The 26064-nt window shown below is 52.3% G+C and overlaps 1 protein-coding gene across 2 annotated transcripts; it reads left to right on the top strand.

Moving 5' to 3' along the window:
- Positions 1-739: 739 nt before the first annotated feature.
- On the top strand, positions 740-24695 carry ING5 (inhibitor of growth family member 5). 2 transcript variants are annotated; one of them, XR_006515946.2, is made up of 9 exons: positions 740-870; positions 3145-3216; positions 6121-6287; positions 7789-7900; positions 8066-8159; positions 18247-18382; positions 18566-18627; positions 20721-20842; positions 21150-21276. XR_006515946.2 is itself a non-coding variant. In XM_044751526.2 (8 exons), exons 1-8 carry the CDS (start codon positions 834-836, stop codon positions 21190-21192), a joined length of 723 nt encoding a protein of 240 aa, XP_044607461.1. In that variant the 5' UTR covers positions 741-833; the 3' UTR covers positions 21193-24695. The 2 variants fall into 2 exon arrangements, 1 of the variants encoding a protein (XP_044607461.1); XM_044751526.2 differs by lacking the exon at positions 20721-20842 and having other exon boundaries at positions 741-870; positions 21150-24695.
- The last annotated feature ends 1369 nt before the right edge of the window (positions 24696-26064 follow it).

The raw sequence follows: 26064 nt of genomic DNA, 5'->3' as shown, positions 1-26064 counted from the left end.
TCCTGTATAGTTTGAATTTGTATAAGGAACGTAAATTAGGCAAAAACAACGAATATGTTTCCACTTTTAAAATTTGGGGTTTCAGGAACAGTTCACGAAGCGGGGAATATCTCTAAACATGCATCTTCAATAATGCAACTACTGCTCCATGGGTCAGGGCGTGCTACTGGTGTGACCGACAACCCTGAATCACGAGGTCAAGGATGGGTGGGTTCTGGGGCCCAGGCTCGCCCAGTGTGGTCGTCAGCTGTTCCTTGGTGCCCCGATCCGGCGGAGGCATGAGGAGCCCCTTCCCCGAGGCCCGCGCTGGCCAGGGAGGACACAAGGGCTGCAGAGGCTGACCCCTGACTCCGCTGGCCGCCCGGTCTCCGGCGCGCATCCGCGCGCTCTCGCGGACCCTCTGGGTCCCCGGACCACGTTCGTCCCCTCGCGGGTACCCGCTCTGTGCCCCAACTACCCAGGGCGCCCGTACATAGGCGCGGACCTCTGGCGGGAAGCGGGCGGCCGGACCCCGGGGCCACGTGGCGCCGAGGGCCTGGCGTAACGGGCAGAAGCAAGGCGTCCGGGCCTGCGGGCCCTGATTCCGCGCGCACTGGGCCCCACCGGGCCCCCCGCCCTCCCCGGAAGCGCCGCCAGACCCCCGCCGCCCAGCTCCCGCGCAGCGCCGCGCGCCACCCGCCGACCGGAAGCCGGAGGGCGTGGCCGGCCACCGCCCCGCCCCCGGAGGGCCAATCAGCGCGCGAGGCTCATGAATAGTGAGCGCGCCGGCCCCGCCCTTCGCCCCTCGCGGCGCCGCCCGCCCGCGCAGACCCAGAGCGCGGCCGCGGACGAAGATGGCGACCGCCATGTACTTGGAGCACTACCTGGACAGTAAGCGCCCCCCGCGCGCCCCGGGCCCGCCGCCCGCGCGCAGCCCTCCCCACCGCGCCCCGCTGCGCGCCAAACCTCGCGCGGGGACCCCGGGGCTCGTGGGGGAGGCGGGGCGGCCGGCGGCGGCGGGGGCGGCGGGGGCGCGCGCGGGGCGGGGCCGCGAGAGTGGTGCGCGCGGGGGGCGCGGCGCGGGGGCCCGCCGTCGTGGCCGCGCCAATTCCAGGTGCGTCACGGCGGGGCGGGGCCGACGGCGTGGGGCGGGGCCGGCGCGACCAAGCCCCGCCCTCCCTGGCGGCCCCACCCACCCATGACCCTCCCCAAGTGGCTAGGCCCCGCCCCTCCCCGCCAGGCCCCGCCCCATCATCGACTAGCCACGCCCCTCCTGGCTGGGCCGGCGTTCTCTTCGACCCTGCCCCGCCCTCCCCACTTTAGCCTTAGGCCTTGGCCTCGTCCCGCTCTCCCCGTTGGGCCCCGCCCTCCTCGCCTAGGCCCCGCCCCTGCCCCGCCCCGCTTGGCCCGTCTCCCATTTGCCCACGCGGGTGGTCAAGTCCCAACCTTGCATAGACTCTGGGTCGGCGGAGCGGGGCTCAGGGCTTTTGTGCCTGTTCGTGCTGTGACCTGGGAATCCACGGGGAGGCGATGCTGGCGGAGGGTCTCCCAGGGTGCCTGTCTCTCCTGGGTACCTGCAGGGCTGGTTAAGGTGTGGAGATCCTTGAGGCTCCTCCTCCGGGCTTCCTTCCGTCTACAGGTAGCGTAGGTTGGACCCTCCTGACAACTCCTGAGCAGATGATTTTTTCTCGCATTTCTACAGAGAGAAAGCGGGCCACAGGCCCTGGAGAGTGGGGAGCCCACCTTTCAACCCTGCCCATGTGGCTCTGGCCGGGCGGTGGCCTAGGTGTGGGCTTGGATTGGGTGTCTGTAGAGCGCTGGGCTGCACTGCGGGTATTCACGGTCACTCAGGCCTGGCTGCCCAGAGCCCCACCTGAGGCTGCTGAGAGCTGGGAGTGAGACCCTGCTATGTGGGAGACTGTGGGGATCCCCAAAGGGGCTGCCCCATCCTGGCCATTTGTTCTGCTATCGGTGGAGGAGAGGCTCCTCCCTGCCACTGTCGCCAGAGGCCTGCACCCACATGTCTGTTGGGGAGCACTGTGGCTTGCCCTTCATCCTGGTACCTGTCCAGTGCACCCCATAAGGAGGGTTTGAGAAATGTGACTTCTGTCGTGCTCAGGGCCCCGGTGTGAAGGCTTGGGAATGGAGGCTTTCTCCCTCCTTGAGCACCTGCTGTGTGCCAGGAAAGCAAGCACGATCCCCATTTTACTGGAACTTATTCTCAGATGGAGCAGTCGGAATCTGTAAAGGCCAGCAGGTCATGAGAGAGTCGGGGGTGTGAGCGGGGGGCAGTGGCCTGCAGAGCCCTAAGTGGGACAGAGCGGCGGGGACTGGGGAGCCTGGAGGCTGTGGAGGGAGTTCGTCTTACCCTCTGGGTGAGCTGGGACGCACTGGGGCTTTAAGTGGCAGCTTTGTAAGGTTGGATTAGCTCTTACAATGATCGCCTGCACCTGGGGAGAGTGGAGGGCGGTCAGGACTGGACGCAGGAGCCCAATCGGGCGTGTTGTGGCCATGTAGGTGGGTGGGGAGGTTGGCCTGAACTAGGAGGATGGCAGTGCAGACAGGAAAGCAGCGTGGGGTGGGGTCCTCGACCTGTGCTGTCCAGCGTGGTCTGTTCAACTTCAAATTAGTTAAACTTGAGTAGAATTAAGTTTAGCCCCTCTGTCATCCTAGCCCCATTTCAGTGCTCAGTAGCCCATGTGCCAGTGCCCGCTGTATCGGGCAGCTCAGAGAGAGAGCATTTCCATCCTTGCATCAAGTTCTACCAGACGTGCTGGTCTGCACTACCTGATGCACTGGAGTTCAGAGTCAGGTGGAGGGAAGATCAGGCAGCACCCTAGGGTTTGGACTTGCTCACGGTGCTGGGTTATCTGCAGGGGGAATGCCTGTGGAGGAGCCACTCGGGCCATCTTCCCTGCCTGTGCTCACAGCTCCTTTCTAAGTTCACCTCTAACTTCCTGAGCTTCTGACCACTTCTGAAGCGTGTCAGCCTATTCTCAGTGTTTGGTATGTGTCCCTGAGCAAAGATCCCTTAATCCTTCTCCTCCGCAAACCCTAACAGGAACAGAAGACAAAGTGGGCTTACTATTTGTAGACTTTAGGAAGTCTAAATCTGGAAGGCAGATGTCGTCCTGCCACTGAGAAGTACATGTCTCCGTGTTTCAGGTATCGAGAACCTTCCCTGCGAACTTCAGAGGAACTTCCAGCTGATGCGAGAGCTGGACCAGAGGACAGAAGGTGGGCTCAGGGGGCCGGCACGGTGGGCTGCGGCCCGGCTCTGGGCACTGGGAGGTGTCTTAGAGAGAGAGCTGACACTTTAAGATCAAGCTTAGCTCCTTGGATTCTCACACATCTTCACGTCCCATCTTTATGCCATCATCGCCTCCTTGCAGTCAAAACGTTTGTTACCTTTTCTTTCCTTTAAAAAATTTTCTATTTTCTGACTATGTGTGCCGAGTTTAAATAGATAGCACTTTCTGATCTCTTGATGTTTAACTTGCCATTTCTAAAAGTCATGTTTTTGCTGCTATTTCTTATTTTATTTTCCTTCAGTTTTAGATTTTGTCTACCTAGTTGTTACGGAAAATGAAGATTTACTTTTCCCGTTGCACCCCGCCAGCTCACGCCCCCATCTCCTGGTGTATGGCTTAGAACTTGAGGCCATGTGGACTGGTGATAGTGTTTCCCTGGGACCGCTGTGTAGGTAGTTTACAACTGAGCCACACCACATGCTGTGCTTACGTGGCCTTTTCTGAATGACTGTGGTTTTCTTGGAGTTCTGTGTCTGCTGCACCAGGTTCTCTGAGGTTCTGTGTCTGCTGCCACGGACATGGCTCTCCTGGAGCCCCCTGTCCTGCCGGTCCCGTCTGGGCTGGTTGTTTCTAGGCCTGCAGCACAGGTGCTGCCCTGGGCTGTCCTGGCCTCTCCCTCCTCTCCTCTTCGGTGCAGGACCCTGTTTCCTCCCTTGTAAGCGTCCTCTTTCTTGATTTGCCCGCTTGTTTCAGAGGAGCCTTTCCTCCAGTAGCTTCCTGAGAAAGAGTGCGTGAGAAGGTAAACTTCTTATAACATTGTGCGTCTCAAGACAGGTTTCTCCCAGCCTCCTAGTCAGTTAGTAGTTTGACTGGGTATAGAGTTCCAGACGGACCGGCAGTGTCCCTCAGAATGTGGAGGTGTTGCTGCGTTGTCTCCTTGCTCCACTCTTGCTCTTGAGAAATCTGATACCTTGTGGATTCCTCACCCTTTGTTCGTGGTCATTTTTATCGTCCTGCTTAGGAGGTTTTGGGCTGTTCTCTTTGTCCCCAAGGTTTTGCACTCCATGATGATGTCCTTGGGTGGGGGTGACTTTTCATTCATTGTGCCAGGCACGTGCTTTGCAAGATTGAATAGCCGTGGTTTTTCACTAAGGTGTAGCGTCCCGCCTAGAGGGTGCCGAGACTTCTCTTATTGTGAAATACAGCATTTACCTTCAGAAATAAGCATAAATGTTTACAGATTGCTTAACGAATATCACCTGGTGATCCTCTCCCCAGATGGAGAAATGGAGCCTCTGGTGCCTGGGGGCCCTGTTTGACCCTCCTGAGCGGACGCCACTCCCACAAGGGGCTGCCCCCTGAGATTCCACCTGCAGCAGTGGAGTAACAAGTTGTGTCTGTTTCCACCCTTAGTATCAGTGGAATCATACGCTATGTTTTCCTCTGAGTCTTCCTGGTCTCACTCAGTGTCACCTTTTGTGGGATACTCCGTGTTGTCCCGTGTGGCAGCAGTTGGTTCCTTTTGTTGCTGGGCGTTCTGTTGTATGAGTGGGCTGCAGCTTATTTATCTGTTTTACTGTAGATGGCATGTTTGGGTTGTTTTCTGTTATCTGCACTTAGGAAGGTTTTCCTGTGTGTATCCTGGTGTGTAAATCTTTAGAGGATGTACCTAGTAGTAGCATGCCAGGTCATAGGTAGAGTGGGCACATAATTTATTATTCAGACAGGGACTCTTGGGAGCCAAAGAGGGCACAATGAGTACTAGCTGGCACAGCAGTCCTACTGTGGGACTGTCTTGGGCATATTGCCCTGGTTATCATGTCTGCACATCTCCATGAATGCACCGTCTGTGGATGCACACCTCCATCATGCACACCTCCATCATGCGCACCTCTATCCATGCACACCTCCATGATGCACTCCTCCATGATGCACTCCTCCATCATGCACTCCTCCATGATGCACACCTCCATCATGCACTCCTGCATGATGCACTCCTCCATGATGCACACTTCCATGATGCAGTCCTCCTTGATGCACATCTCTATGATGCACTCCTACATGGATGCACATCTCCATGCTGCACACCTCTATGGTGCACACCTCCATGATGCACTCCTCCATGATGCATGCCTCCATGGCGTACTCCTCCATGGACGCACGTACACTTCTCCATGATACACTCCTCCATGATGCACACCTCTATGATGCACTCCTCCATGATGCACACCTCCATGATGCATTCCTCCTTGATGCACACCTCCATGCTGCACACCTCCATGGTGCACACCTCCATGATGCACTCCTCCATGGATGCACATCTGCATGGTGCACACCTCCATGATGCTCTCCTCCATGGATGCATACCTCCATGCTGCACACCTCCATGGTGCACACCTCCATGATGCGCTCTTCCATGGATGCACTTCTCCATGCTGCACATCTCCATGGTGCATACCTCCATGGTGCACACCACCATGGATGCGCACCTCCGTGATGCACACCTCTGTGATACACTCCTCCATGGATGCACACCTCCATGGTGCGCATGTCCACGATGCACACCTCTGTGATACACTCCTTCATGAATGCACACCTCCATGGATGCACACCTCTGTGATACACTCCTCCATGGATGCACACCTCCATGATGCTCTCCTCCATGGATGCACACCTCCATGGATGCGCACCTCCGTAATGCACATGTCCATGGATCACATCGTGTTTGCGAAAGGCTGTGCCCGCTGTGCTCCGACAGCAGTGTTTCAGAGTTTGTGTCAGGCACTTCTTTGCTAGAACTTGGTATTCTCAGGCTTTATTTGTTGCCAGTCTAGTGAGCGTGTAGTGGAATCTCATGCAAGGACTAGCTTTTCAACAACTTCTCTATCAGATAAGAAAGCAGAGATCGACATCCTGGCTGCTGAGTATATCTCCACGGTGAAGACTCTTTCTCCAGACCAGCGTGTGGAGCACCTGCAGAAGATCCAGAGCGCCTACAGCAAGTGCAAGGAGTACAGCGATGACAAGGTGCAGCTGGCCATGCAGACCTATGAGATGGTGAGGAGGGGATGTGGGGTGGGGCTGGGGAGGCCTGGGATGGCGGGTTGGGAGGTTTGAGGGGGGCCTGGGCCATTGGCCTCTCCAAACTGCTCAGAAATGGTGTGTCCGAGACGGAGGTCAGGCTTTGATAGGGTGAGGCATCTAGAGAAAGTACAAATCCGGGTGTCCTTCACCTGGGGCTCTTTCTACTTGTTTGTTTGCTTGGGGGAGCTGTTCGTCTTTATATATATTTTTTTAGTGTGTGCTCTTGTCAACTTTAGGTAGAGTCTTAGAATTTGTTCTGTCTAGTTTCCTCTCAAGGAGGCTTCCCTTGGGGCCCCTGCGGTGGCATACAGCCATTGTCCTACACCGCCTGTGAGGTCATGAAGCACTGCCGTCTTCGCAGGCTGCCACCTGCTCACTCCCCCCTGCGCCTCCCCCAGTAAAACGGACAATTTCCTAAAAACCTGAATTAAGTTGTATCCAAAGAAGAACACTCTAGAAGGAGAACTTAATGTTCATATTTGGGATTTCGGTGCCCCAATGTGCAGTGCCTTTAGGGTAAGCAGCCTGTTTTCTAAATAGTTAGGTTTGATCAGTTGTCCTTAGACAAGTTTCTCTCTGATGCATAAGGAAGTTGAAGATTGTAGTTCATTCCCAGACATGGAGGGGTACCGTCGCCCCTCCCTTGCGGACCATGACGTACAGCGTTGGTCGATGGTCATGAGCCAGCTGGATAGAGGGACCCGCTGTGGCCATTCATTGTGAAGTCCTTGCAATTTCTCAGTGGGAAGGTCTCCTCTCAGGAGCAGTACAGCGGTTACTGCTGCTGGTGGCTCTGGCTGTCCTGCCTCCCCTTTCTTACACCTGACGTGTTAGAGTCGTTTTCGGTTTTCTTTTTTTTTTTTGGACCGTTGAAGCTAAGCCACTCTTTAGTAGTTGAATAGTTTAAAAACCTATACATTCTTCAGATTTTTTTTTTTTTAAAGATTTTATTTTTTCCCTTTTTCTCCCCAAAGCCCCCCAGTACATAGTTGTGTGGTCTTCGTTGTGGGTCCTTCTAGTTGTGGCATGTGGGACGCTGCCTCAGCGTGGTTTGATGAGCAGTGCCATGTCCGCGCCCAGGATTCGAACCAACGAAACACTGGGCCACTTGCAGCTGAGCGCGCGAACTTAACCACTCGGCCACAGGGCCAGCCCCTACATTCTTCAGATTTTTAAAGTAGGATTCAGTATCAGATGCCCGCACCCTTTATCCTGTTGCATCTCACACTCTGTTTCTCACGACTGCCTACCTTCATGGCTTTTCCTGATTAGGATTTATTCTGTTGAGGTGTCGAAATATGTGGGAAGAAAAAGACCCTTGCATAAACTTGGAGAGAGTGGGCCCCGTGTTAGCAGAGCTTTATTGATCGAGGCCTCAAAGCGCAAGAAAGTGCTTCCTGGTTGGCTTCCAGCGCGTCTGTGATCCCTGAGGCGTTGTGTGTTCAGTGAGACCTGTGAGCCTCTTTCCTTTCAGGTGGATAAGCACATTCGAAGGCTCGATGCAGACCTGGCGCGCTTCGAAGCGGATCTGAAGGACAAGATGGAGGGCAGTGACTTTGAAAGCTCTGGAGGACGAGGGTTAAAAAGCAAGTCTGTTAATTTTTCTTTATTTTGGTACTGTTAACTATGGAGTTTTGAAGAATTTTGTCTGATAAATGTATCAGGAACATTATGGTAACTATCACATTAGGTAAACCTTGTCCTCCTTTAGTAAATTCTTGAAAATAACTGGGGTCTTCATTGTCCTTCAGAAGGTCGAGGTCAGAAAGAAAAAAGAGGCTCCCGGGGTCGCGGCAGGAGGACCTCAGAAGAAGACACTCCAAAGAAGAAGAAGCATAAAGGAGGGTAAGAGCTCTTTTTCTTTTCTCTTTTTCCCCAAAGAACACCATTAGTGTTTATTTGGGATCTAGAAGCAGCAGTAACAGCTAACCCCGAGGAAGTGCTCACCCCGTGCCAGGTGTCGTAGCTCTTTGCGCTCTACACGCGTCAGGTCCGCCATCCCCACAGCCGCCTGTGGTGAGCCCCGTTAGGATCGGGGGCTCCCAGGGACAGTAACCTGCCCGAGGTTTATGGCTAGTGTGCGGGAGAGCTGGGTTCACACCACACAGTCTGACTCCAGAACCCATTCTCTTCGTCGTTGTGTGTCCTGCCTCTCGAGTGACGTGATAATGTTGATTGACAGGTGAAGCCAAGCCACTCTTTAGTAGCTGAATATGTATCCGTCGATCATTTTCTATGTAAATACGTGTTTGGGATATATTCATTATTAAATTGTGACTACATTTATTACATACACATGTCGTTTAACTTGAACTCGAGAATATTTCATTTAAAGCATTCTCCCACCTGATATGGTAGTGTTGCTTCACAGAAGTGACACTTAGACTACAGAGAAAGTAGGAAAATCCACGTGGCTTCTCTGGATGTGACTCTGACAGTTATGGGGAAAGCTCAGAAGAGTAGTCCTTTTTTTTTTTTTTAAAGACTTTGTTTTTTCCTTTTTCTCCCCAAAGACCCCCGGTGCATAGTTGTATATTCTTCGTTGTGGGTCCTAGTTGTGGCATGTGGGATGCTGCCTCAGCGTGGTTTGATGAGCAGCGCCATGTCCGCGCCCAGGATTCGAACCAACGAAACACTGGGCCGCCTGCAGCGGAGCGCACGAACTTAACCACTCGGCCACGGGGCCAGCCCCAGAAGAGTAGTTCTTGACAAACAAAAGGGAAAAGTTTTGGTTCTTAAACCTGGTGTTTAAACTTTAACCTTAAAAAAAAATCTCAAACAGGGGCCAGCCCGGTGGCATAGTGGTTAACTTCACTCACTCTGCTTCAGTAGCCTGGGGTTTGTGGGTTCGGATCCCGGGCAGACACCTACACACCGCTTATCAAGCCATGCTGTGGCAGGCGTCCCATATACAAAATAGAGGAGGATTGGCACTGATGTTAGCTCAGTGACAGTCTTCCTCAAACAAAAAGAGGATTGGCAACAGATGTTAGCTAAGGGCCAATCTTCCTCACCAAAAAAAAGGCCCAAATACTGCTTTGGTATTGGAAAGCAATACACACATGCAGAATCTCACACGAAACAAGCTTGTGATTTAATGAATCACCATAAGAGGCACAGCCTTGTAACCATTGCCTAGTCTGTGACCACTGCTGCCAGAAGCCTTCGCATGTGCCCCTCAGAATCATAACCACCTTGCTCTGCCCCAAATGAACACCATCCAAACTCAGGTAGTGTTTATTTCTGTTCTTTCTTCATAGTTTTGTCCCTCATGTGTGCGTTGCTGGACACTATAGTCTTGCTGGTTTTTTTTAACCTTTCAAGTTAACTTTATTAAGGATAGTTTACATACAATAAAATGTTCTCATTTTGAGTATACAGTTTGATGCTGTATTCCATTTCTTTACTTATGGAACTAGTCAACCTTTCTGTTTCTTCTTGAGTCGGTTTTGGTAATATGCGTCTTTCAAAGAATTTGTTATTTCATGGAAGTTGTCATTTTTATTGATGTGAAGTTGTTCATAGAATTACACTGTTATCCTTCTGCTGTTGTAGCATCTGTGCTGATAGCCACTCTTTCAGACTGATATTGGTCATCTGTGTCTCCTCTTATTTTGTCTTGATCTTTCCAGAGCACTAGCGTTTGGGTTCATTGATTTTTGTGTTTTCTCGGTTGTTGGTTTTCTGTTTCACTTGTTTTTCACTATCTTTATTATAATTCCCTACTCCTAAACTTGGATTTACTTTGCTTTTCTTTTTCCAGCTCTTTAGGGTAGAAATAGTTTAGATCATTTTATTTCATACCTTTCTTCTTTTTCTTCTTCTTTTTTTCTTTGCTGAGGAAGATTAGCCCTGAGCTAACATCTGTTGCCAATCTTCCTCTTTTTGCTTGAGGAAGATTCACCCTGAGTGAACATCTGTGCCAATCTTCTTCTGTTTTGTATGTGGGATGCTGCCACAGCATGGCTGCTGACGAGTGGTGTAGGTCCATGCCTGGGAACTGGACCCAGGCTGCCAAAGTGGAGTGCACCAAACTTAACCACTAGGCCACGGGGCTGGCCCATTTCTTTCTTAATATAAATATTTAAAGCTATAAATTTTCTTCTGATTACTGTTTTAGCTACATCACACACATTTTGAAATGTTGTGTTTTTATTTCAGTTCCATTCAAAATATTTAAAATTTCTTTTGTGACTTTTCTTTGACCCATTGCTTGTCTAGAAGTATGTTTTTCAGCTGCCAAATAATTTGGGATTTTCCAGGTAACTTTCTGAATTCAGTTTCTAATTTAGTTCTGCTATGATCAGAGAACATTCTATAATTAAAATCCTCTGAGATTGATTAAGACTTGTGTTGGGGTTATGGTGTGTCTTGATGGATGGTCCACATGCACTTGAAAAGCGTGTGTATCATCATGCTGTTGGGTGGGGTGTTCTGTAAATGTCAGGTGGGTCGCAGGGTTGATAGTGCCGTTTAGTCTTCTACACCTTATTGATATTCTGTTCACCTGTTCTATAAATTACCGAGAGAAGGGTGTTGAAATCTTCAACTCTAGTTAGGGATTTGTCTGTTTCTCCTTTCTGTTCTGTCAGTTTTTACTTCATGTATTTTGAAGCTCTGTTATTTGGTGGTGCATACACATTTAGGTTTTTAAAAATAATAACTAAATTAATAGCAAATAGTTGGATCTTGCTTTTTTATCTAGTCTGATGTTCTCTGCATTTTCACCGCAATAGACTATTCAGATTTTTTTTTTTTAAAGATTTTATTTTTCCTTTTTCTCCCAAAGCCCCCTGGTACATAGTTGTATATTTCAGTTGTGGGTCCTTCTAGTTGTGGCATGTGGGACGCCGCCTCAACATGGCCTGACGAGTGGTGCCATGTCTGCACCCAGGATCCGATCCGGCGAACCCCTGGGCTGCTGAAGCGGAGCACGTGAACTTAACCACTCGGCCACGGGGCCAGCCCCAACTATTCAGATTTAACGTAATTAGTGATATGGTTGGATTCAAATTTAGCATCTTGCTATTAGTTGTCTGTCCCATGTCTTCCTTTCCTGTCTTCTTTTGGACTATCACATGTTTTTTTAGGATTCTATTTTAAGGACTGTTCTAATGTCTACACCCTGTATCCTTAACTTACCTCAATGAACTTCAAATAATATTATATTATTTCATGTTTAATGTAAGAACCTACATGAGTATTCTTCCATTTCCTGCCTCCCGTCCTTTGTGCAATTGTCAAAACTTTTACGTCTACATATGATATGAGCCTCACAATATATTATTGTTACTATTTTAGGTCTAAACCATTGATTATCATAAACAGATTTTAAAATTGAGAAAAAGTTGTATAGTCAGTCCATATATTTACCATTTCAGGTACCCTTCATTTCTTTATGTAGATGCAAATTTCCATCTGGTATCATTTCTCTTTATTTATTTATTTATTGAGGACGATTAGCCCTGAGCTAACATCTGCTGCCAGTCCTCCTCTTTTTGCTGAGGAAGACTGGCTCTGAGCTAGCATCCATGCCCGTCTTCCTCTACTTTATATGTGGGATGCCTGCCGCAGCATGACCTGCAATCAGTGCCATGACCGCACCCGGGATCCAAACTGGCGAACCCCAGGCTGCCGAAGCGGAACGTGCGCACTTAACTGCTGTGCCACTGGGCTGGCCCCTCATTTCTCTTTAAAGGAAGAACTTTCTTTAACATTTTTTCTAGTGCAGGTCTGCTGTTGGTGATGAATTTTCTCAGTTTTTGTTTCTCTGAAAATGTGTTTATTTCATCTCCATTTTTGAAGGATATTTTTGTTGGATATAGAATTTTAGGTTGACTTTTTTTTTCTTTCAGCACTAAAGATGTCCCATTGTGTTTGATCTTGTACTGATTCTGATGCGAAGTTAGTGATAATTCTTATTTTTGTTCTTCTGTTGTAAGTGGCTTTATTTTTGCTGCTTCTAAAATTTCCATGTAGCAACTTGATTTTTAACAAAATGTTAAAGTGATGTGTCCTGGTGTGGGTTTTGTATGTTTATTCTGCTTGGAGCTCATTGAGCTTCTTGGAACTGTTGTTTACAGTTTGCATCAAATTTGGAAAATATGGGACTCCAGTTACATGTATGTTAGCTTGATAATTTTCCCACAGATTCCTGAGGCTCTGCTTATTTTTTTGTCAGCATTTTTCTTTCTATGCTTCTGTTTGAATAGTTTCTTTTCTTTTTTGGTGGGGAAGATTGTCACTGAGCTAACATCTGTGCCAATCTTTCTCTGTTTTATATGGGATGCCGCCATAGCATGGCTTGATGAGCAGTGCTAGGTCTGTGCCCAGGATCTGAACCTGTGATCCCCGGCCACCAAAGCACAGCACACGAACTTAACTGCTACGCCACAGGCCAATCCCAATGGATAGTTTCTATTACTTTATCTTCAAGTCTTTTCTTTCTTGGTTTCTTGTTTAATCTTAATCTCCTCTAGTCAATTTTCATTTAAGAGATTTTCTTCTCAAGAAATTCTATTTGTTTCTTCCATTTCTCTTATTACATCCATATTTTCCTTTGTATCTTTGAATGTGTGTGTTTACAATAGCTTTTTTTAAAGACCTTCTCTTCTGATTCTGTCTATATTATTTCCAGGTTTCTCTTTTTCTTTTTTAAAAACCACTTTGCTAAAGTATGATTGACATACAAAAAGCCGTACATATTTAATGTATATGACTTCATGAATTTGGCACATTATTTCTAATTGACTGATTTTTCTCCTGATTATGTCACATTTTCTTGCTTCTTCACACATCTAATAATTTTTGATTGGATGCTAGATAGTGTGAATGTTATGTTGTTGAGTATCTGGATTTTGCTGTCTTCATTTAATGGGTTTTGAATTTTTTTATTTTTAAACTTTTGGTCAGTAATCACCCATGAGTGAGCTGCATCCTCTGTCAGTTTGTTTTTAACCTTTGTAGAAAACTTTTCTTCAAGGGCCAGACAGAAAATATTTTAGGCTCACAGGCCATGTTGTCTCTGTTGTGACCACTCATCTCTGCTGTTTTATATCAAAAGCATCCACAGAAAATACATAGATGAGTGATGTGGCTGTGTTTCAATAAAACCGTATTTACAGAAACAGGCAGCCAACTGCAGGCTAGATTTTACCAACCCTGGGTCAGGGCCGCCTTTGCTCCCGGCTGGGTTAAGCGCTATTGCTAAGGTGTGACCTTCTGGGTTCTCTTCTGAGTGCCTTGGTGTTTAACAAGGCCTCTGCCTTTCGGCTGGAACTCCAACATCATCCAGCCTGCACTGAGCTCTGGGACTTGTCCAGCTCACGGCTCCAGTTTCTCTGCCTGGCCTCGTGGATTTTCACCCTGTGCACAGGCAACTTAGTTTTTAGCTAAAAACTCAAGGAGAGGGGCTGGACCTGTGGCCGAGTGGTTAAGTTCGTGCGCTCTGCTTCAGCAGCCCAGGGTTCGGATCCTGGGCGCGGACGTAGCACTGCTCATCAGGCCATGTGGAGGTGGCGTCCCCCATGCCACAACTAGAAGGACCCACAACTAAAATATACAACTGTGTACTGGAGGGCTTTGGGGAGAAGAAGGAAAAATAAAATCTTTAAAACAAACAAACACCTCAAGGAGATTACTTGGCAGACTTCCAGCAGCCTCGCCCTCCCTGAACTTTGAGCCTTCCCTCCTCTGCTCCAGACACATGCTCTGTGCGGTTTTCCTCTCCGCGGACTGGAGCGTGGAAAGTACCTCCAGGCAGAAAGCCCGGATGACCATGGTCTCGCCTTCTTTGTGTGCCTTCTCTCAGGGTGGTAGTCCTGGGCTGCCTTCTGTCCAGTGTGTGAAGACAGTTGTTTATCTCTTCTGTCCAGGTTTCTAGTTGGTCACAGTAGGAGGGCAGGTTCAGTACCTGTCAGTCTGTCATGGTCAGAAGTAGAAGTCTTTTTCTTTTTTTAGTTTTTAGGTATGTTCTTCAAGTCTCTTTAATATATAAATTTTTCTCCATCCTTGTCTTTTCCTCACAATTTTCCTTTTGAAACACCAGACCGTTTGACTTGTAAAGTTTCCCAGAGTCTGGATTTTGCTGTTAAGACATAAAATCTTGATGGTGCATCTTCAGTGAGCATTTAGACAGTGCTCCCCCTCATTTGCTCCAGGGACTTCAGCCTCCTCTCTGACTGGGAACGCATCCTCTTGTGTGTGTGCTCGTTTAGGCCAAAGTTCTGTAGAGCTGCCGGGACATGAGACTACTTCAGAGGTGACTGGAAGCATCTGCCTTATGGTGGATATTTGGTTCCTGATTGTTGTGTGAACACTTAGGCTGTGTCAGTTACAGATGGATGAGATCATAAATGTCAATTTCATATCTAATTGCTTTCTGTTCTAGAACACTCATTTGATTCCTTTTTTTTAATAGATTTTAGTTCCTATTTGAAAAGTCTCCATATTTGCATCCATCTTTTCATAATTTCTTTATAATAACTATTTAAAGTTATTTAAAGCCTGCTGATTTTAACATCTGGGTCATCCATGCATCTGCTTCTGTTAGCCAGCTCTTCTCTTGATTATGAGTCACGTCTTCCTGCCCTTTCACGTCACATAGTTGTTTTTATCATCTGTCTGACCTTAGGAATAAGAGGACCATGGAGAGTGAAGCTCCTGCTCTTCCGCAGGAGTTCGCTCCTCTCTGGTCCAGGCAGGGTGAGCAGGTGGAGGCTGGGTGCCCATTCACTCGGACCCAGTCCCCCTCTGGTGTCAAAGGCTGAGAGGCAAGGCCCTCTCCGGCTCTTGATTGAGAACTGGGAGAGTCCATTTTGGCTCCCTGAGAGACTGCCTGTGGGGCTGGTCACTGCTTGGGCGATGTTTAGCTTTCTTCTCTCGCCTCCTGCTCGTGCTGCTTCCACAGTCAGCGAAGTCCTGGAGGGGGGCTGCTGTGTCGGAGGCAGGCCCCTTCCCCGAGGACGCAGCCAGAATCCGCGCTCTGCCTTCCTGTCGCTCTGCCGCCTCTGCATGGCCCTCAGGTTCAGTAAGTGGACTGTGGGGTCACAGCTGCCGTGTGTGTTGGCTCTTGAAGTACCGGTGGCTGTGCGTCTTTGAAATGTGGTTTTAGCAATTTGTTGGGTTTGGCAGAGTTATGAGTCTTCCTGCTCCTTCCTGCTCAGACCTGAAGGCACACCTCGTCTTTCCTGGGGAGGAGCAGGCCTTCTCATTCGTGTCTTCCTCACCCCCGGTCCTCTCGGAGGGAACAAGACTCCAGCTGCCTGGTGTGGCTGGACCTCCCTGAGGGCTGTGCACCTGGCCTGCCTCAGAGACCTCAGGGATGACCCACATGTCTTGCAGCCATCTTTGCAGATGCATTGGAGATGGCCGGGGCATGCAGCCTTTCCCCCGACTGGGCCGTGATGGTGTGTGCGCTGCTGACCGCTGCCTGATAGTGCTGAGGAGGCCAGTGGCTCGGCCCCGCCCCCGGCCTTCCTGCTGGGCTGGCTGCAGCCACAGACAAGAAGGGGAATGTCATAGGTGGTGACGTTTGTGGAGCGCCTTGGCGAGTTGGGCTGGACCTGGTGCTTCTGTGTGAATCCATTTCCTCTCCACGGCCACCCTGAGTGGCAGTGCTGTCACTGTCCTGTTTTTCTGTTGTCGGGACTGGCCAGAGAGGCCGGCTGAAGTGAGGGGCACCAAGGCCTGCCTTGAAATCTGGCTCTGACATCTGAGCTTGGGTGCCCTGCACGCCATCTCCGGGGGATGCGAGGGCAGTGCTGGGGTCAGAAAGAGCATCTTGGGAAAAGGCCGATGAACTCTAACCCTGGCCTGCCTGCAGGTGGGTGTAGGGTGGTGTGTCTCCGAGGATGTGGCACTGAGGCCTGGCGGGGAGCGCCTGTCACGCAGGCTGGGAGCTCTTGTACGCCTGCTTTGTCCCATCTGCTCTGGGCCTCACAGCCCACTTTTGGGTACTGCTGTGGTTTTCAGAGCACCTTGCCTGCTGCAGGTTCTGTCTTCCCCACTGGGGGACTCTGAAGGGTGCCCCTGAGACAGGCAGGGAGGGTCTTCCTTGAGTGGCATGTTCGCAGACCTCACAGACATCACCCTGGCCCATCTGTGGAGTCCTGCTGGCCGAGGCTGCCTGACTGCACTGTCACCGTCCCAGGGACCTGCCCGGCCAGGGCTGCTGTGGCACAGCAGGACCTGTGTGTGGACGCAGGGGCAGTTCCTCCTGCAGGCCCTGGAATCCCAAAGCTTGGCCGAGCAGCTGCTCCAGCTGGGGGGCTCCCTGAAGTGCTTGGGAAGCACAGTGTGGGGTTCAGGCATGGGAGGGGGCTCCCCGTGACCTCCTGCCTGCTTCCTTCTGGGGTAGCAGCAGCACGCACCGCCCTCCCACCCCGGAGCCCCTTGGTGAGACTGGAGAGCTGAGGCAGGGGCAGTCCCCAGCCTCCTTGCTGGCTGGCTGGTATCCTTGCCAGATGGTCCCCTCCACTTTTCCAGCCTCTCCTGCTGCCGCTTGGGTCTGGCCAGTGCCACTGTACTGGGGGTGACGGGTGCAGGTCAAGTGGCAGCTCCAGGTGCGAAAGTTTGGTTGAGTTTTGCAGGCAGAACCGCAGAACAGCTGTGACGTCAGTGCAGAGAAGCGAGAGCAGCACAAAGAGAGTGTCCCTAGTGTGTCCGTGGGTGGCTCCCAGGAGGCTCTGCAGGGAGCATGCGCGGCAAGCACCCGGGCCGCTGAGGGCAGGACAGAGACCGGGGGGCGGTGAGAAGCAGAGTGTCAGGCTGGGGCGAGGACTCTGGGTGGCCATGGAAAGCCAGGGAACCATGTCCCAGCCTCAAGGACTGCTTGTGACTTGCTTGAAGCAGTGTTGAAAGCACGTGGGTCAGGGCACGTCTGTGTGACACTCCCGGACTTCAGATACAAAGAGAAAGTCCTGTCTGTCCGCAGAGACAGAAGTGGATTACCTGCGAAGGGGAAGGCACACTGGCCCAGCGCCTCGTGGGCGGTGCTCACATGGGGGGCGGAGGTCGGGTCGGGGGTTGTGCTCACGCTGGGGGCCTGCGCTGCCGCCGTCCTCACGTTGCTCGCTGTCACAGACGTGTTTGATACGCGTGTGTATTCTTGGTTTGGAGAGGGGTGTAGGGCAGGTTTTGTTTCTGTGCTAACGGGGTTATAGTGTCTATAGTAGTCTGCAGCTTGCAGCTTTATGTGAAAAGTGCTGAAATCCTTAAGAGTAGATTCCCCCCAGTCCTTTCCCTGTAACCCAGGTGCAGGTTGTGCTCCCTCTCCTTCTCGCTCAGCAGAGGGCTGCCGGCAGCAGATTTGGAGGGCGGTGTGGGCAGGGCAGGATTCCGGCCGGCACTGGTTTGAGCCCCGGGGGGTGCTGTGGGGGTGGAGGAGTGCGAGAGGCCTGTGTCACTGGCGTGCGGTCAGAGGTGGGCCCACTGGTGGGTGGGCAGCTGAGTAGGTGTGGTGGGCTCCTGAGCTTTAGAGCTTGAGGGAGGGTGAGGGGAGCGGGTGGGTGCCATGGGGCGAAGCTGCCGTGTGAACATGTGATGGGGACATGCTGGCCCTTCTCGTGGGAGGAGGTGCAGATACTGGGAGAGCTGGTGAAGGCAGGGCCGATCAGATGCCTGGACCTGTCTGGGCTGGGACCCAGCCAGGGTTCTCACATGTTGCCACCTGTCTGTGGGTGGGTGGTGATGTGTGCTGCTCTGGGCGGGAGAGGGCCCCCAGGAGGGTCTGTCTGGGGCCGTGGGTGGGGAGCCCAGGCAGCAGGTCCTGTCCAGATGGAGGGACCTAGACTGGACCCCTATGCTATGTGGTGAGCACTCTTCCAACTTCATGCCATCTCGCCACCTCCACACCTCCATGTCCTTGTCTGGCACCTTGCGGGGGGCGATACGTCCCCACCATCTGTTGCTCACTGCTGTTGTTTCCCCGCAGGTCTGAGTTCACAGACACCATCCTATCCGTGCATCCCTCTGACGTGCTGGACATGCCTGTGGACCCAAACGAGCCCACCTACTGCCTGTGCCACCAGGTGTCCTACGGGGAGATGATAGGCTGTGACAATCCAGATGTGAGTGTCAGGGCGTGCCAAGGCGGTATGGCTGCAGGACGCATGGTGGGAAACCCAGAAGCTGCGGCATCCGCCTGTGGGATGCCCGCTCTCTCGTTGGGGTGGGGCGGCTCCTGTCTTTCTGTGTGTCTGGCACACCCAGCATGCAGAGTGCTGACTGTGCCTCTTCCCTTCGCCTTGCAGTGTCCCATCGAGTGGTTTCACTTCGCCTGTGTGGACCTGACCACGAAACCCAAAGGAAAATGGTCAGTATGTGTCCCTGGCCCGTGGGTATTGAGTGCGCTGCTTCCCTCCAGAACTGGGCCATGTGGCTGGCCTGGTGGGACTTTCCTCACCGTGGCCTGGGGCACTCTGAGCGTGGCCTTGGGAACTTGGTCCCCTGTCATGGCACCGGTCTTGGTCCTGGGGCTGAGCTGGCAGAGGGACACCTATGCCCTCTGACCCAGGGTCAAGTCTCCCATTACGTTTGCATAATACGTACATTTCTACCGTTCTCCTGAAGAATGGCCATTCTGATTATTTTGAGTGAGGTAAAGATGATGGTACATGAAAGTGAGAAACAAGGGGTTCTTTCCCCTGGGCACGTTTTGAGCAAACGTGAAGAGCATTAAGGAAATTGTGACCTGGGTGCAGGCCGGAGCTTGCTGTCTGCAAAGGGCTTGTCTGCTTGAGATGACGTGCAGCAGGACTTCCGCTGCGTGCTTGGTCCTTGCGTTCAGCCAGCAGCGGCAGCTTTTGTATTGTTCCTGAGATTTCATTGAAATGAAAACCTGGTTTTGTTTAATGTGGTAAAAGCAGACGTATGTTCTCAAGCGAGATCCTGGAAATACTACCCTCCTTGTTCGTGTGTGTAGCAGCCGGTTTCCTGTAGGGATGGATTTGCTGATGTGTGGACAGAGGGACAATAGAAACCCTGGACGGACTGTGTCATCCTGGGTCTTCAGTGAGTGACAGTGGACGCAGCGCTGCTCGCATGTCTCGGAGCCACGTGTGGTCCTGGTGGGCAGCCCCCTTGGCACTGGGACACATGGGGGAGGCTGAGAAGTCACACAGCAGGCCCGGACAGCACCCCGTGGCGTGGGTGACGAGGACTTGAGGAGGGGTCTGCAGGAGGTGCCTTGGGCGGAGCTGGCAGAACTGGGTGGCTCGCTGGGCTGAGGAGGCCAGTGGCTGGGGCAGGCTCGGCTTGTGATGGACGGGGCCCCTGCGCTGACAGAGGGGACGTGCTGGGCTGAGGAGGCCAGTGGCTGGGGCAGGCTCGGCTTGTGATGGACGGGGCCCCTGCGCTGACAGAGGGGACGTGCTGGGCTGAGGAGGCCAGTGGCTGGGGCAGGCTCGGCTTGTGATGGACGGGGCCCCTGCGCTGACAGAGGGGACGTGCTGGGCTGAGGAGGCCAGTGCCTGGGGCAGGCTCGGCTTGTGATGGGACGGGGCCCCTGCGCTGACAGAGGGGACGTGCTGGGCTGAGGAGGCCAGTGGCTGGGGCAGGCTCGGCTTGTGATGGACGGGGCCCCTGCGCTGACAGAGGGGACGTGCTGGGCTGAGGAGGCCAGTGGCTGCGGCAGGCTCGGCTTGTGATGGACGGGGCCCCTGCGCTGACAGAGGGGACGTGCTGGGCTGAGGAGGCCAGTGGCTGGGGCAGGCTCGGCTTGTGATGGACGGGGCCCCTGCGCTGACAGAGGGGACGTGCTGGGCTGAGGAGGCCAGTGGCTGGGGCAGGCTCGGCTTGTGATGGACGGGGCCCCTGCGCTGACAGAGGGGACGTGCTGCTGGCTGGCGCCAGGGCACGAGGCAGGGAGGTTTGATTTGAGTTTGGTTTTGGACGTGGTGGGTTTGAGTTGTTTGCAGGACTTCAGGTGGAAGAGTCTAGTAGCAGGACATACGGAGCCTGGGAGGCCTGGTCGGGCTCTACCCCTGCCATCTGACTCCTGGCTTCTCTGTGGTCCTTTTAGAGACCCAGGAAGTTCACAGGCTTCCCCCGTTCAGGAAGATTTAAGCTCTTTGACTGATATGTTTGTGCGCCGTGAGCCTGCTGTGAGCACGTTTGCCTGGGGAGCGTTGCCTTCTCTGGGGCTGGGCCAGGGCAGGGACGTGCTCAGCACTCGCTCACTGGCACAGACAGGATGCTATGAGTGGTGGTTTTGGACCTGGGGAGCTCACTCATATGCAAATCAGCTGCCTCCTGCCTGGGGAGCTCAGGACGGCTCAGGCGGAAACCAGTGTGGAAATGTCCCCTTGTGTCATTAGTGGCTGCCAGGGTCCAAGAGTCCCCAAGAGCAGCTCCCTGTGTTGGACTTGCTTGCCCAGGGTCACCAGGGAGCACTTGTCAATCCTGCAGATTCCAGTGCCCACTCGACTGTGCAGGACGGAGGCTGGGACCCTTTGCTCACCTGCTTAAGCGTGCCAGGCCATCCTCTACTCACACCTGGCCGTCAGCACCTGCAGTCCACCTGCTTGAGTGTGAGTGTCATCTCCATTTTGATCACTGGTGACCCTGGTGTCGCTCAAGGAACAGTGATTAACCTGGTCAAGAGGATGCTCGTGTGTCAACGATTTTGCTCATTGACTGGCATCTGTCAACTTCAGAACGGACGTGTTAGAGCGGCTCGCGTGGGAGACCCTTCCCCACGGAGCTGTGCGCTCTGTCCTTATGGGTCTCTCGTTTGGCACTGCTCCACCAGTGTCCAGCCCTCCTGGGAGACTGGGGGAGGCAGGGTCTGGGCCTTCTGCGCACAAACGGCTCATCGGTGTGCCTTTCTTGTCCCAGGTTCTGTCCCCGGTGCGTCCAGGAAAGGAGGAAGAAGAAGTGAGGAGGCGGCCGATGCCAGCCCAGAAGAGCGAGTCAATATGCTCCTCCATTCATGTTGCAATATTTTATCTTCATTTTAAAACTACCTTGTTTTGAATGATATTTAATAACTCAATGGCCAGTTGTAATTCTGGATATTTCCTAAGACAAACAAGAGTCCACCTGAGCCCTGTTTGCACAGAGAAGCGATCTTACGGGGACCCGCCCTGGTGACTTTTGTCTCATGACTGTTTGTACAGCCCCCCGGCACCGAGCACGGCCGTCACACCCAGTAGCCCAAGGGACTTCCATGGGCGCGTGCGTGCGGAGTGCGGGGGCGCTGGGAACCTTCCCACCTGGTACACTGCCATCCCTTTGCAGCTAGAGGTGTGAGCCTTGAGTGGCCGCCCGCAGTCTCCTGGGTCTGCCCCAGGGCCGCAGCACCACTGTGAGCACATCTGTCTCGCGCGGTGTGGCGTGCGGGTGTGGGGCTGACGCGGCAGCCTCCCTGCCTGGCACTGCCCCTAGCCGGTGACTCGCCCGGGAAGGGCTGGGTCCTCCGCAGGAGGAGGTCTCTGCCTTGCTGCACACTGCCTTTCCGTCTGGACTCCCAGTTCCCTCCGGGAGGGTTTCACCTTCTGGAGGAAACGGCTCTTCATTAGCAAACGGGCTGTCGGTTACCAGCAGCAGCAGCACCGATGAGAGACGGCGTGGCAGATGGGCTGATGTTCCGTTTCTCTGGGAATTCCTGACGTTTTTACTGTGAAGATGAAATTATCATAATAGCATGAAGATTGTGGGTGTTTGTGTATATGAAGTGAGTCCAGTCTGCCAAGAGCTGAGGTTGAGCCTGTCCATGTTACACACAGATCAGCAGCTCCTGTCTGAGGGACTACAATTATGTGATATGATTTGTGAGTTTCTTGTCCACAATAGCAGTTCTGGAATGAAGCTAGGAAACTAGAGTGTACTTTCTGTTTAGTCAGCGTCTAGCAAACCGATTTTGAACCGACTTTTTGGTCATGGTTGGGGGAAACAGCGTACATTTGGTGTGTTGAGATCCATTTGTGATGGTACCTAAAATGTGACTTCGGAGAGTGTCCTTGCACGCTCTGAAACCCTCCAGCATGCGTCTAGAGAAGTCAGAAGATTCCTGAAGAATGGAGACCTGTTTCTGTCCTCGTGCCAGAAAAAGAAATCCATGAGATAGAGTCGAGATGTGAGATTCCCAGTTTAGGAGGAACCCTGTTCCCTTTCTGAGGAGGGTCATCTGGAGGGATACGCCTGCCTCCTCCTGATGGCCTTAGTACTGAGTATTAATAGTCCTCCTGTCCTCTAATATTTCACCAAGGAGAGGAAATGAAGCAGAAAGGACCTTGTAAGCTGTGTTCTAGACGGGCTGCTCCCCACAATGTAAGTTAATATTTGGCGAATGAAGGCCGAATGTCAGGGCAGTCGGGGTCCGGCTGGAATCTGCGCCAGCGGGTCTTGGCGGGTCTCGGCGGGTCTCAGGCTGCGCCGGCTGGATTGGAACTGCTGTCCTTTCTAGAGTGAGCTGAGGGACAGGACTTGCTCCCAAATGACTGCGGGCTCAACCCTTTCAGTCTTGGGCTGGGTGGTTAGGGGAAGGGTCAGCAGCTGCCACTGCCATCCCTGTGGGTCCCCAGGCCTGATGAGCCTTCTCAGAACCAATCCTTCCTGCTGCTCAGAAAGAAGGGCCTGGGGAGGCATCCGCGTGAGTGCTGGCCAGCACACGTCCTTCGGTCTCAGCCACAGCTGGAACGTGAAGCACATCTGTGTTTAGTAACTTAGATTTTTGTTAACATAGGTGTGTAAAGATTGTGGGGAATAACTTGTGCAGATATTCTTTTCTACGCTCTTTCACCAGTTTTTGTGGAGAGGCTAGGTAAGTACAGTAGGTTAGCGAGGATTCTGTGGAAGCTAATTAATATTTGTGCTTCATCTCTGAACGCGTCACACCGCTGTCATCCCGGGAAGATACCGCTGTTTGTGGATGGAGGTTGCTGGCTGGTTCAGTTTCAATCGTCTCTGGTTTCCCGAGGCCTTGGTCGTTTCCCAGGGAAGACGACCGACTTCTCCGTCTTAAGCTTTTAAGTTCAATGATGTTGCCCTGCGTGTCACTGTCACACCCCATGTGTTGACCGTTGTTTACATTTCTGTGATCTATTCCTAGTGTTTACTTTTGCAGTTACAATAATGTCCCCTAAGTAATATGCTTATAGCTTTGGAGAAAGCAGAAAACATGGGCAGAACAGGAAGGCTCCCTGGATCGTTGTTTGGAGTGACCGAATGCCTTTCCTGACCGCTAGTACCATCTGCACACTGGGGAGAGACTCAGTGGCTGGTTGGGAAAGAATGTCATGCCACCTGGCCTGGCTCCAGCCCTGCGGGGGTGGCAGGAGCCCATGCTGCTTGCACCATCCGGGGATTGCTCCACGGGGCCTGGCTGCCTTTGTCCTGGGGGTGATTCAGGCCAGATCCCCTGTCCCTGCCTGCCAGGTGCCAGATGTGATCCTGGAGGCGGCTGTGGAGCCAACCCCATCCCTGGGGTTGAGGCATTCTGGGCTGGGCCCAGTGGGTCACTCTTGCAGCTTATCTGAGCCGAAAGAGAGGGCCCCCCATGGCTGTGGGGTCTGCTTGTAAGGGAAGAAGTACCTTGTTGAGAGCTGAATCACTTTCCTTGTTCGCGGTCAGCAATTTGAGAAACCTCTCGTCTCCCTGTGGGGGAGCATGTGCTGTGCTAATAGAAACCATTTGTTAAGCGGAGCCCCCTGCATCTTGGCTGCCCTGGTAGAGCTGTTGGCTGGGACACAACCCCTGAGCCGAGGCCCGTGTGACTGTCCCCACTGAGCAGGCTGGGGCCCCCAGGCAGTTGGACTTGAAGCTTATACTGGCCAGCGCCATAGGAGCCAGGTGGCTTCCAGCCTGCCCAGGCAGGGTTTTGCTGGGATGCATGGGGACGACGGCCAGCTCTGTGTCAGCCCTGTCCCCATGCCATGCTGCGCTCTGCCTCCTGACCGTCCCACAGCCCTTGGCAGGGACTGCCTCGAGCAATAACGCTGTCCAGAGAGCAGCTTCCCCATCTGGCCACAGCCAGGGTCTGCCCCATCCGGGATTCGGACACTTAGGGCATTGAAGATTGAAAGTTTTCCTCAGCTTTTAGTGAATAGTGATTGGTCTTCATACTTGTGCTGAGAGGAATTTTAAAAAGAAGTCTAAGAAAAACGTTCTCCTTCAGGAGAGCACTCCATGAGGTTTCTTTCTCCCTACGGAGGTATCCTGTGGTGTTCACCTTTACCACATTTCATCCAAAAAGATGATGCAGCTTTAACATGAATGTTACATTTTATTTTCAAGGAATTATTATCTATGTTCCCTTTGTAAAGGAAAGATAATATTGTAAATCTTTTTATTAAATAATGTAAAGATGTATATCTGTATTTTTGGATCATGTTATAGATTATGGATATATTGTTTAATAAATAAAGTATTTTTTGGAATAAACATTTGAGAATGCATCATTTCAGGAAATGATAAAACTTCAGTGCTGTCTCTGCAGAGGGTAAGGCTCTCCTATGTTGAATTTTGGAGGGACACGCTGTGAACTGGAGAGAGTTGTTTTGCTGGCCATGTGCCTGGGTGGGATCCTGGGCCTCACCTTAGTCAGTGGCCATCTCTAGGCCTCAGCTGTGTGGTAGCATCAGAAGTTGGTCCCCAAGCTCACAAGAAAGGTGTGTGTGTAGATGAGAATGCTACGGGTCCCTTAACAGAGGCATGAAGTGCTTTCTCTGAAACAGAAGGTTTGCCCTCCAAGATATGCAGAGGTGTCAAGACCCCTTTGGCAACTAAATAGTTCTTAGGACATTTCCTTGAGGAGTGTTAATGGTCAGGGTCCAGAAGCCCAACTTGGTCACTACCATGGAGAGGCACAGCCTCTCACCCATTTTCCAGATGAAAACCGACTCACAGATGTGGGGTCCTCGCTGGAAGGGGAGGCCGAGGTTCTGGACGAAGGGCCTGTAATGCTGCCCCCACACGCACTGTTTCCCCAAGCGCTCCAAGGGAAGCTGCAGCCGTTTGTTCTGGTGATTGCCTGGGAGGAGGCGTGGATACTGATTCCTCCGGATCCAAGAGGCCCCTGGTACTAGTCAGAGTGAGGGCCTATGGTGATCAGGTGATAAGTAACTTTTGTCTGAGTGGGTACACAGACCCCTCTGTGGTTATCTTCCCTGTGCCTGAGTGTGACACTGACATAGACACACTTGATAACTGGCAGAATGCCCACATTGACCTGTGAGCAAGGGCCATTGTGGTAGGCAGCGTCAGGTAGAAGTGTCTGGAACGTCCTCTCCCTGCCAGGATAGTAATCCAAAGGTGAAACACATCCTTGGGAAGATGTAGTGGTGGTGTACTTAGCACATCCCATTAATTTACCTGTGAAGAACCTGGGCAGATCTTAGGCAATATAGTTTATTGCAGACGTAGGGGATGACCCCAGCTGCAGCTGCTGTTCCAGACATGGCATTGTTACCACTGTTGCCAGTCAGCACCCTCTTGGCACGTGACCTGCAGGTACTGATCTGGCACGGGCTTGTCCATGCCAGTTGGCCAGGATCGCCGCCATGCATCTGTTCAGCTCGGTACACCTTCAGTGCTGCCTCAGGGTCATGGGAACTCTCCTGCTCTCTGCTGGCCAGACAGCAAATCGTTATCTCAGCATCCCACACAGTGTCCCTCCTGTCTGCTCCGCTGATGACATACGGAATTGGGTGAGCCAGGCAAGTACTGGCGATGCCTCAGGAAGACCAGCAGGAGCCGGAGGGTGGGAGGTGAACCTACTCTGGGTACCAGGCACTGTATCAGGAAGACAGAA

Source organism: Equus asinus, chromosome 19 (assembly GCF_041296235.1).
Source record: "Equus asinus isolate D_3611 breed Donkey chromosome 19, EquAss-T2T_v2, whole genome shotgun sequence".
In the NCBI taxonomy this organism is placed as follows: Eukaryota; Metazoa; Chordata; class Mammalia; order Perissodactyla; family Equidae; genus Equus; species Equus asinus.
This window is presented reverse-complemented; position numbering and strand designations above follow the sequence as displayed.

Coding starts and splice junctions, on each gene's coding strand:
- ING5 (XM_044751526.2), top strand. CDS start 834: ATGGCGACCGCCATGTACTTGGAGCACTACCTGGACA. Junction 3,217..6,120: donor GCTGGACCAGAGGACAGAAG/GTGGGCTCAGGG, acceptor CTTCTCTATCAG/ATAAGAAAGCAGAGATCGAC. Junction 6,288..7,788: donor CCATGCAGACCTATGAGATG/GTGAGGAGGGGA, acceptor CTTTCCTTTCAG/GTGGATAAGCACATTCGAAG.